Source organism: Coccinella septempunctata, chromosome 4, assembly GCF_907165205.1.
Source record: "Coccinella septempunctata chromosome 4, icCocSept1.1, whole genome shotgun sequence".
NCBI classification, from domain to species: Eukaryota; Metazoa; Arthropoda; class Insecta; order Coleoptera; family Coccinellidae; genus Coccinella; species Coccinella septempunctata.
In genome coordinates this window covers 26,366,637-26,377,634 of record NC_058192.1, presented here as the reverse complement: position 1 = coordinate 26,377,634, position 10,998 = coordinate 26,366,637, and the positions used below count along the sequence as shown (strand labels likewise).

At 34.2% G+C, this 10,998-nt stretch overlaps 1 protein-coding gene across 1 annotated transcript; it reads right to left on the bottom strand.

Moving 5' to 3' along the window:
- Positions 1–959: 959 nt before the first annotated feature.
- LOC123311512 lies at positions 960–8,770 on the bottom strand. Its single transcript, XM_044895537.1, has 4 exons — positions 8,519–8,770; positions 7,612–8,465; positions 5,394–5,925; positions 960–3,324 (listed from the first exon to the last, which is right to left on the bottom strand). Exons 1-4 carry the CDS (start codon positions 8,582–8,584, stop codon positions 1,144–1,146), a joined length of 3,633 nt encoding a protein of 1,210 aa, XP_044751472.1. The 5' UTR covers positions 8,585–8,770; the 3' UTR covers positions 960–1,143.
- Between the last annotated feature and the right edge of the window lie 2,228 nt (positions 8,771–10,998).

The following is a 10,998-nucleotide window of genomic DNA, read 5'->3' as shown; positions in this document are numbered from 1 at the left end:
TCGAGATTTCATGCGACGTGAATTCTTTACCGTTACATACGCACTTTCGGTACAATTCTCTTCTGTTCAGTTGCTTACAAAATAATCTCTGCCGTTTTTTTATCAAAATTTGGTAGAGAATTCTCGGCTGTTACAAACGGGCTTAACGCCCCTCGTCGGTTTTCAAAACCTAACTATAATCTCTGATTCAATTCTCTACGCCACTATTAAGATGGAAATATAAGTCGGCCATACGCTTCTCTATTCCGATCGTATTGAAATGAGCAATATGCTCCTATATTCTAAGAAATGATTGATACCTATACGACTGTGATTTTGAACGCCGGCGACTATTATTAATTGAATTTATGTTACTTAAGCTTTAAACCGACAGGCCTTCTTACTAGCACCCATTTAGTGTTCTGCGCCCGCACCTTTACCTTATGATACCTTCTGAAGTCAATTGTAAATCCTCATGGGACGCCACTGAAACTTACCATTTATTTCATAGAATACCGAAAGAACAAAGGAGTCCCTAATTAACAAGCCTAGTTTTATCAAAAGGGAACTTATTTTTGGTTTTATCCAAAACAACCAGAATAACCCTGTATCTCAAAATCGAAGCAAAGGACAACTAATCTTATTTTTTCCTGATAATCCGATCCTGAACATTGGAAGGTTTATCTCTGGGTCACCTTGTATATACGCTACTCCCGAATATTTGACGATCTCTAGAAATTGGCCATAACTGACATATATAGACTTATGGACACGGGTAATTTTAAGGATACGAGCTTGGACATTGGAAAATTTTGTGCTCTGCAGCTTTTATATTAGGAACCTCAAGCCTAGTACTACTAGTACTCCCTCTACCCTCTACCAATGAATATTAAAATTTCCCTCTTTCCAAACTGGACATCTCTACCTAGAATAAAAACTATAAACTAACTTGAAAGTGTCGCCAAGTAAAGCTCATGAAATACTATCAATATAACATTTATTCTAGTTATATTGTTATTAACCTATCCCGACATAAATTAAAATTACAACTCTCGATATAATAAAATAAATGAATACTTTATACAATGCTATTGGGATTATACAATAACAAAAAAAATTAAAAGGCTTTTATACATAATACACAGTATTATTCAATAGAATCCATCACACTAACTTGATCGCACATCTCCTTCTTTTTCTATCACTATTATTTGTAGTTCTAGATTCTGACGAGTTCTCAGGGGAAGCTTGAAAGCAAGCATTCTGATTAATTTGCCTTTTATTCAGATTGATATTTTCAATTTTTTTTTCTGTTGTCAATGACAAATTGCTTACAGTCATATTAGTAGTTGCAATATTTACATTTGTATCAGATGCACCCTTTTCTATTACATTTGGGTCAGCAGATTGTGTTGGTGTAGAATCAGACACATCTTTTTCAGTCTTACAATTTTTATGTACTTGTGTGCTAGTAGCTTCCTTGTAACTTTGTGGTTCCTTAACTGCTTCTGTAGAAATTCGATCAAGTTTTGAAACAGGTTGATTCAATGGTTTTTGGTGTGTAATATCTTCCACTTTCTTATTCACTGGGGCTTCCAATGAGTTACTCGATTTGATTTTAGCATCTTTGCCTGATAATGAAGTTACCTTTTTATTACAAGCCTTTGGTGGCTTTTTGGATGAAGTTGGAACAAAGGAATCAATATCTTTATTATCTCTATTTTTACAATTTCCAGTCTTCTCCGTTTTAGTTGAGGTTGTACATTTCTTTGGAATAGTTTTTATATTATCCTGCACTGATACAGAAAGTAAATCTGCCATATCTTTGGAAACAGATTTAACAACTGATTTTGAAGAATTTGTAGATTTATGTATTTTTGTATTGGTAACTGGACCAGTAGATTCACTCAAATTTTTGTCTTCAATAGGTACTTGTGCAATAGACTCTTTTGCGATACATTTTTCTGTTCTTTTTTGTTTTGAAGGTTTATTTATTTTATCTACAGGGGAATGCTTAAATTTTTCATCCCCTTGATATGGAATTTCTATTTCTTCCTTTACTTTAGTAGAATGACATTGCTTTTGAATCTTGATCTTAGATGGTGAAACTGATTTGCTTTTGTTTGTTTTCTTTGGATCCTGGGGCTTTTTAGTATTATTCAAATCAATTCTGGGTATTCCATTTATATCTATTGATTCTCTTGGAAACATGTGTTCAGTTCCTTCACTAGGGGTTAAGATATCAGAAATATATTTTTGTTGAGGATGGTTTGAATGTAGAACAGATTGAGGTTTATTATCCTTAGTGGGTATATTATCACAAACATTACTTTTTGGCTGCACAGGGTCATCCTTTCCAGAAGAAAATTGGCATTCTTTTAGAATCGTCTTAGGTGTGTCATTCTTAGTTTCATTTCCAGTTTGAGATGGTTTTTCAATATGGTCACTGTGGATCGATAAGGAATGAGACTTTTCATGTTTTTTTCTAATAGGTTCTTTTTCATCAATGTTTGTAATGGCGACCTTTTTTTCTTCTACAACTTGAGTAATACATTTTTGTGAACCAATTTCTAAATTTTCTTGTACAGGTGTTAAAAGTGAATGAGAAGCACCTTTAGACTCTGATACTGCATTCATATTAGGAAAATTTTCTGCCCCCAACTGTCTAATATCCAGGTCAATAAAACTCATACTACAAATATCATTTGTAGACTGTCCAAAATTCTCTTTTTTTTCAGCTTCCTCACTAGATGCTTGATGTATCAGCACTTGGTCATACTCTTCTTTTTGATTTGAAACCTTATTTTCTTTCATTAATGAAAATTTCTCATCTTCTGGCTGTGACTTTTTTAATGATTCTTTATTCGTAGGTACAATATCCGGTTTTTGAATTTGGATACTGATGCTTGATAGGGAGTTGGATTTTTCTAAACAAGGAAGATTTGTCTTGAATATTTGAAATTCTGTAACCGGATTTGAATCTTTTTTAACTTCCATCGAATGAGAGTTGGACATTGGTTTCTCAATATCTGAATTAAAAAATTTCAGTTTGGGCATTTCACCATCATCGCTCAGAGAATAAAGAGACTTAGGACTAACTTGGTCCAACATACTGGGATATTTTTTTTTTTCAGAAGAACCGAAGAGCTCATACATCAGGTCTTTTGTCTTCTTTGATCTTTCCAAGTTGATGTTCAACTCTTCAGTTAGATTCCTAGGAACTCTTGATTCTCTTTTTCTTCTCTCTGTTTTCAGTGTTATTGGAGGATTTTCTTTTTTGTCCTGAATTTTACATTCAGTATCATTTTTAACTTCTGATTTGGAGGCACACTCTTTCGATATATCCTGGAAAGAAAAATATTTTTAATGAATAGAAAATATGAAAACTTCAGTGAATAATATCGATACATTATCATTGATAAATGAACATTTAAAGTGAAGAATTCATGAAATATCCAGCAACCTTTCTCATGGATACAAAAGCCTTTCAAATATTTTTTTCTTCTATTGATGAACCTATCGGAATTTCATACCCTCTTGTCAAAGTCAAAATTCGTGTAATGATGCCTTGACTTCCTGATCAAGCTTTGTGAAACGAGGCATAAGGGTGGTAGTTGAACATGAAAAAGTTTATTTCTTCAAATACAACACTCTGTATTTCAAGAGAGCATCAGATGGGACGCAAAAATCTTTATCTTACAATGTTTCACACCCTACATGTAAAGATTTTTGGGAAATTATAACAATTCATTCAAGACTATCATTATGTCATATTTGGGACAAATATATTTAAATCTCCAGTACCTTGAGGTTTGGGTATGGAGGAGTTCAAATAACCCTAAGTTAAAATTTTAAGGAAATTTCAAAAATTTACTGAAATAGGGTGTCCCATTTTAAATTACGAAGTTTAGCTGAACTTTAAGTATAATCCAAATACTGGAGTGAGATAGTTGCTTAGTGTCGCCAATCACAATTGAGATAGTTGAATCTGACATCATTGTCACGTCAATTTTACATACAAAAAGGTAAGAGCTATTTGAATTTATTTATTTTCCACCACTGTGTTTGTACTTTTGTACCACAACAAATACATTCATAGCACGTTAATGTCCATTCCATGAATTTATGTTCTAAGGGTTCTCTAGATACTTCTAGTGGACAATTTACATGAAACACCCTGTATTTTTGAGTGATTTAATTTTCATGCTATTCTGTAGTGAATTCTAATGGCAGAAATGGTGTACACTTAGTGCATATTTTGAACTAACCAAGAATTACAATACATAATACAAAGATAATTTCTCCAATAAAAATTAAAATGACCCACCAAACCTGCCACCGCGACCAAACCGGTCTATTGCGAGGTCTATTGTGACACACAAACAAGATCAGAGAGCTAAACTTATCCCTCCAGTCGGATCTAACTAAGAAGGAGATGATGTCAGAGGGGGAATGTTCTTAAGTTCGTCTAGATTCAGCTTGGGACAGTTAAAGACTCCAAGTCTGAACCTGTCTGCCGCCGGGAAGTCACAGAGGATGTCCTCCTTTAAGCAGAGCCTGCAGAGTGGGTCATTGACGATACTGAGTTTATGTAAGTGAGCTCTGAGCCTGCAGTGTCCCCTGAAGACCTTCATTATAGATCTAAAATTGGTTCTAGAAAATCCTAGTCATTGATTGGTAATAAACTGGGAGGCACTGAGATGGTCCTGTCGGTGCCCTGTGACGCAGTCCAGAACGATTGCGCCAATACTCCAGTACCCTCTGCCTTATACAGCAATATAACTCGTTGCCTCTGTAGCCTGAGTGTCCAGGTACCCAAATAAGTTGCAGTCTGCTGTGAGTTCCCATTTGGAGAAGTTAGATCTGCATTCGAGAACCTCTGCAGTATTGAATATGTCAGACGCATGACTCTCTTTTGACCTTATTTCGTTGTTATACTGAACTTTGCTTGGTTGAATTTCTTCCTAACTCCTTTACAAAGTGTCTCTAAATTAAAATTCCACCAAGATTCTTTTCTGTTATCGGATTTCTTTCTTAGTGGACAATTATCATGGTACGGAGAGACTATACCTCAACCATCTGAATTGGCTACCCACTCCAAGTCTTCATGATTGTTTACATTGATAAATCGTAGTTAAAATTTCAAGGAGAATTCAAAAATGTAATAATATAGGGTGTCCCACTTTAAATTACAATGTTTAGCTGAACTTTTGGTATAATTCAATTAGTTACACTGGTGCGCATTGAGTGCACATTACAAAAACAATATAATTCATTTCAAAAACCCTAATCTAGTGCAACACTAGTTTAATAAATGGAGTTCACTATAAATTGTCTCAAATTTTACTATTCTTGATTTTTTTCTATAAAGAGGTCAAGTATTTGCAGAAGTGCTATATTCCAAAACAACTCACCTTAGCACCTTCATTCAAAATGATTTGGGAAATAATCTTCACATTTTTTTCATTATTACGCTCCATATGTTTGTTTGCAGCTATTTTATTATCCTCATGGCCTATCACTTTATCTACCAACTTTCCTTGTTTTCCTTTCATATCCTCGTCATTTACATTATTAATCTCAATTACTGGATTCTCTGCAGACAGTTTATCTTTTCCATTCTTTTCTAGATTTTGCTTATCCCGTACCATATTTTTATTTTTCAGATCTTTCAATTTATCTTCTTGGTTGTTATGATCTCTTTGATGCGGCCTCACTGAGTTTTTTACCCTAGTTCTTCTTTCTTGCTCTACCATGGATTTGTGGGAGATCTGAGACTTCTGAACTTCGAATGAAAGATTCCTGACAGCATCCAGGTTCTTGTTCAAAATATTCTCCTCAATAATTTCAGTACCTTTTCTTGGTTCTTCATCGAAAACTTCACCTTCTTCTATAGAATTGTCTTCAGCAACCGAATTACTATGAGTTGCTTTTCCAGAAGAAAATCTGAAATAAAAATATCAGATCTTTGAATGGACCCATTGGTAATCACTTCTGAACAGTTCAAGAGATTAAGTGAGAAAAATAGCAATTCATTTAGCTGATTTAATTATTACTTTCAAGATACTTGTACTAACAGTTTACATGCCCCACAAATTCTGAGATCTGAAATTACTAGACAGATTTTCTTCGCACACACATAACAGTTCCTAATTATTTGACTCCTGCACCATTTCCAGGAGTAATACAGGGATGGTCAACATATATTAAGAAAACATCAATTGCATTTCACACTAGTCAGATTTAGTTTAGAAAATAAATGTTATTTAGATTACTCAATTTGATTTCAGAAATGGCCATTTGAAATTCAGTTTCATAATTTTATTCAGAAATTGTCAATTATATTCCAGAAAATATCAATTATCATTAAGTAGTCTTTATTTTATTGCAAAACTCTAAAGTGTTAATGAAAAACTTGAAGTCCTATCATCTATGGTAATAGCAGCTGCATGGAAAGCAATGCTATGCTGTGCTGCTCAAGATCAATTACCCCCAATGGTTACGTCCTTAAACTGGTCGATAACATTTTCGAGATGTGTACAGACTTTGCTCAAGAACTGTTGGGGGCACACCATTGGAAATTTTGACTTTGAGGTTTGTTTTTACACAAGTTTCAATCTTTAACCTCACTATTTCACTAGCTTAATTTGTACTTTCTGAATTACAAGTGATGTTTTCTGAAATACATTTGTTAATTTTTTAAATAAATTTGACAAATCTGAAAATTTCAATTGATTATTCCAAATGAACCTGGAAATAATGCCCTTTATTTTGAAAAGTATGACATTGACTTCTTGCTGCTCCATTGAAATCCAAATTATAATAAAAGGCAGAACTCTGGTGGATTTATGCCCTAAGAACTAAGACAGAGATTCGCCTTATGGAAAATGGCAATCACATGATTGCCATCTGCCAATTAAGTTTGTTCCTTCCAGTTCTTAGGAAGGCTGAATAAACCCACCATTATGTTTGACTGATCAATGAGATAGTAAAAGTTTCTGCACACCTAAATTGATACCGATGAAACTTTAAAATTTGTATTAAATTTAATTTGGATTTTAATTTTGCATGCCAGTTTTATCTTACTTTGCAGCTTTATTTACGATATTAACAAGGATTAAACATAGGAAAGGCATGACATAATATTCAAAATGGGGCATGAATGCTAGAAATGTTGAGCTGTTCTAGAATATCTGTAAAAATTAGAAGGAGATTATAAATTCATATGGAAGTGTCGGAAGAGATCAAATAATGAAACATGATGCAGAAAAATTGTTTAATTCAAATTCAGTTTGGAAAGCACTATTCTGCAAATTCAATATCCATAAGGGATAGAATTCATTTTCCAAATTTTACACTGTTTGAGATAAATCAAAATATAGAAGTGATTGTCCTATAAATGGACCGATATAGAGGCAAGGACAATAAATTAGTTAGATGAATCACAAAATAAAGGTTAAGCTTTAGTCTGAAATATAGTCAGAATAATATTTCTCTAGTTCTAATTTTTAGAAATAGTTTAAAGACTAAAAAGTATGAACTCAAGATTTACTACATCCACTTCAGTAATGAGCAAATAACTCAATTAAATAAATTTTCTGATATAAAAGAAATATTGATAAAAAAGCTCACACTGGTTCAGTTCCAGAATGCCTATCCATTCGATGATTACTTGCATATTTTTCAAATTTGTTACTTTCACGAAAATCATGTTCATTAGATTGCCTCTGGTTATTTCCTGAATGACTATCCCTGTTATTTCTCCAATTATCTCTATAGTCTCTAGGGTTTGTTCTATACTCTTGGATACTATTTCTGTGACCTCTGCCTCTACCTCTACCTCTATCTCTATAGCGTCTATCATAATCCCTATTCTCTCTATAGACATCTCTATAATCCTTTCTTATCTCCTTCTCCTCTGTTCTACTTCGATTAGCATTCCTATCTCTGTAATCATTTCGATAAGTGTCCTTATGATATTCCCTTTTTTCTCTTGAATAAGTATTTTCTTTTGAATGTGTCAATCTTCTGAGATCGCTTTCTTGTTTTTGGCTGACCCGATTGTCAGATTCTGGGTTGAGTTCCACAGGGATATTCTTACACATTAGTCCACTCAGGTCCTTACAACTTTCTTGCTCATCATTCACTAAAATGATCTCATCAGCCTCACCAGAATGTGATATATTAACATTTTTGGTTCGAGGTCTCTTATTAATTTCATCTGGATAGGATTCTTCCCATTTTCTCTTGAGGGCAGAATTGGGTTGTCTTCTCCTAAAAATCAAGTCATCAAGTTGATTTTGAAGTTCTCCAATCCGCCGATCTTTTCTTTCAAGCTCATTTTTTGCTGTATTGAACAGTTCTGAAATATTCTTGGACAGATTGTCTTGAACTGTTTTCATTTCAGTTATTTTATCACATAGTTTCACGATGTCCTGTTCAAGAGAACATACATGTTGTTGGAGTTCATTATTTTTTGTTTGCAGCTAAAAAAGATAGTCTTTTATTGAATTATACCAGCAAAAATATCAAAACATACATCATTTATCATTTCTCCAAGGTCTCCTTGTGTAGCAAGATCATCATAAATAAAATTTTCCTCCATTCTCACGTTGGATTAAAATACAGTGTAGCTAATCGCTTAGGAAGGATAAGTTTTCCGAAAAAATCTATATTACATTAAACATGTAAACATTATATAACAAAACAACTTTCAATTTAAAGTTTCAAATCCAAAACTATAATGCTTAATAAACAACTTAATTTGGGCGCCATAGAAATAAAGGTTAAAGCCATAGATATACTAACATAATAAGTTTTATTTCTATGGTTGAAGTTGACAAGTGAAAGTGGAAATGTCAATATGTCTGACAAGTGACAACTGACATATTATCAAAGAGGAACATAGACAGGGACATTTCTCTATGAACATAGACATAGAGTATTGAACCAGAGATATAGATATCTCTACATTGAACTCTAAAAGAAGTTCACTCATAGCCATAGACATATAGACATCGCTTTATGTCTATGCTCATAGCCTACTAGAAGTTACTTCTAGTAGGCTATGGTTCACTGACATAAATCGATTTCAAGCGAATAACCTGGTCATCATTGGTAATTACCAACAATATCCAACTGCATTCAAGCGCTTTTGGTCATTACTGGTTATATAATATCGTGACGTCATAAACTAACGCCATCATTTTGGACCGCAGATAACCATACTCGAGAGCTGGATTAAACTTCTGGTTATCGAAGTGAGGTAAGAAGTTGTGAAGGGCCATAACCAAGGGCAAAACCAGCAATAACCGCGGTTATTACGGGTTATTCGCTTGAAATCGATTATATAATCATTTTCAAGCGAATAACCGGTAATTACCGCGGTTATTGCTGGTTTTGTCCTTGGTTATGTCCCTTCACAACTTCTAACCTCACTTCAATGATCAAGAAGTTATTGAACGCTATTTCCATAGAGTCAGACCTGCGCCTCCTTTCCTTTATCTTCTTGCATAGAGTTCATTCAATGCCAATCAAAGATATTACGCATGTGTAATATCCCAAAATGATGACGTTGATGGGCTAGTTCATGACGTCACAATATTATAACCAATCATTGAACTCTAATAAAAGAGTTGAATTTAATGTAACCAATAATGACCAAAAGCGCTTGAATGCAGTTGGTTATTGTTGATAATTACCAATCATTGAACTCTTCTTTTAGAGTTCAATGTTAGCAATGATGACCAGGTTATTCGCTCGAAATCGATTAGTATAACCAACAATGACCAAAAGCGCTTGAATGCAGTTGGTTATTTTATTGTTGGTAATTACCAATGATGATGAGCAGGTTATTCGCTTGAAAGCGATTATTATGTATTACCAGAAAGATTTATCCGTTTCGATGCGGCCCGCCTAATGGATGCGTACCTTGCCACCCAATACGTCATCACCCTATTGATCCCTATAATCTTTGTACTGAATTCTATACTAGCAGATGGGAGGAGACTCTGATAGTAATATATATAAAGTTCAGTGCTTCTATCTCTGAACTATGGAGGGTACTATCAGACTATCTATCCTCCATACAATGAACAATGAACTCAACAATCGGAAGTTAAGCTGTATTTTGGCGTTGATCAACAGCGTTCAATAGTTATTTTCTTATCAAGCGTATGGTCCGTATATACACATTTGGTAACCGAAAGTTACCAGAGCGGTTACTCTGGTGACAGATATTGAACTGAATTGTCAGGAATTCGACTTCGGACCGCCCACTTACTAACCAGAAGAAACGAAAGTGTATATGTTACGGCTAAAGATAGGTGTGAGCATAAACTTAAGATTAGCCGGCTAAACTTAGGTTTATATTCGAGTATCGGCTAAAGTTCGATAAAATATTCATCTGCGTCACGGCATTTCATCTTTAGCCGGCTAATGTGCACATTACCCAAAACGGAACGGCTAAAAATGTATTCGATGGACACGCGGAGAGGTGATGTCTCATGAATGGTCGGATGGAAGAGAACGAACGCACACGGCCACTTTTTTGTTTAAATTTTTAGAATTCAATTAGGCAAAAGAGCATCGAATGTATTGGGGTTGTATTACATAACGCCCATGGGTTTTCAATTTAACATTTAACCAGTTATTTTCATCTGTTTAGGAGATTAATGCTCTTCAAATCAAGCCGAATTTGTGAAAAACCATAATATGACCCCACAAGGAAATGAGATATAAGACATAGAAAATTCTTCCTGTTAACAAAAGTATATTTTCCCTACCATTCAATAATTGGGTTTATGGAAAAATTACGAAATAGGAACTATATTTCTAAAGTTGCAATTTCTTTCGAACCAATTCTTTCGCAAAAAAGAACAAAAAAAACTATGAACATGAACATAGTTGAAAACACTTTCTCTAGCTGATTTTGTTAAAAATTTCTTCTCGAGTCATTGAACATACGGGTTCCAAAATACGCCACCCTTGATGAATCATCCCGGTGGATACAAGTGCTTT

Excerpts from the sequence above, each read along its gene's own strand:
- LOC123311512 (XM_044895537.1), bottom strand. The coding sequence starts at position 8,584 with ATGGAGGAAAATTTTATTTATGATGATCTTGCTACACAAGGAGACCTT. Across the intron at positions 8,466-8,518 it reads TTGGAGAAATGATAAATGAT|CTGCAAACAAAAAATAATGA; the intron begins GTATGTTTTGAT and ends TATCTTTTTTAG. Across the intron at positions 3,325-5,393 it reads TTTTGAATGAAGGTGCTAAG|GATATATCGAAAGAGTGTGC; the intron begins GTGAGTTGTTTT and ends TTTTCTTTCCAG.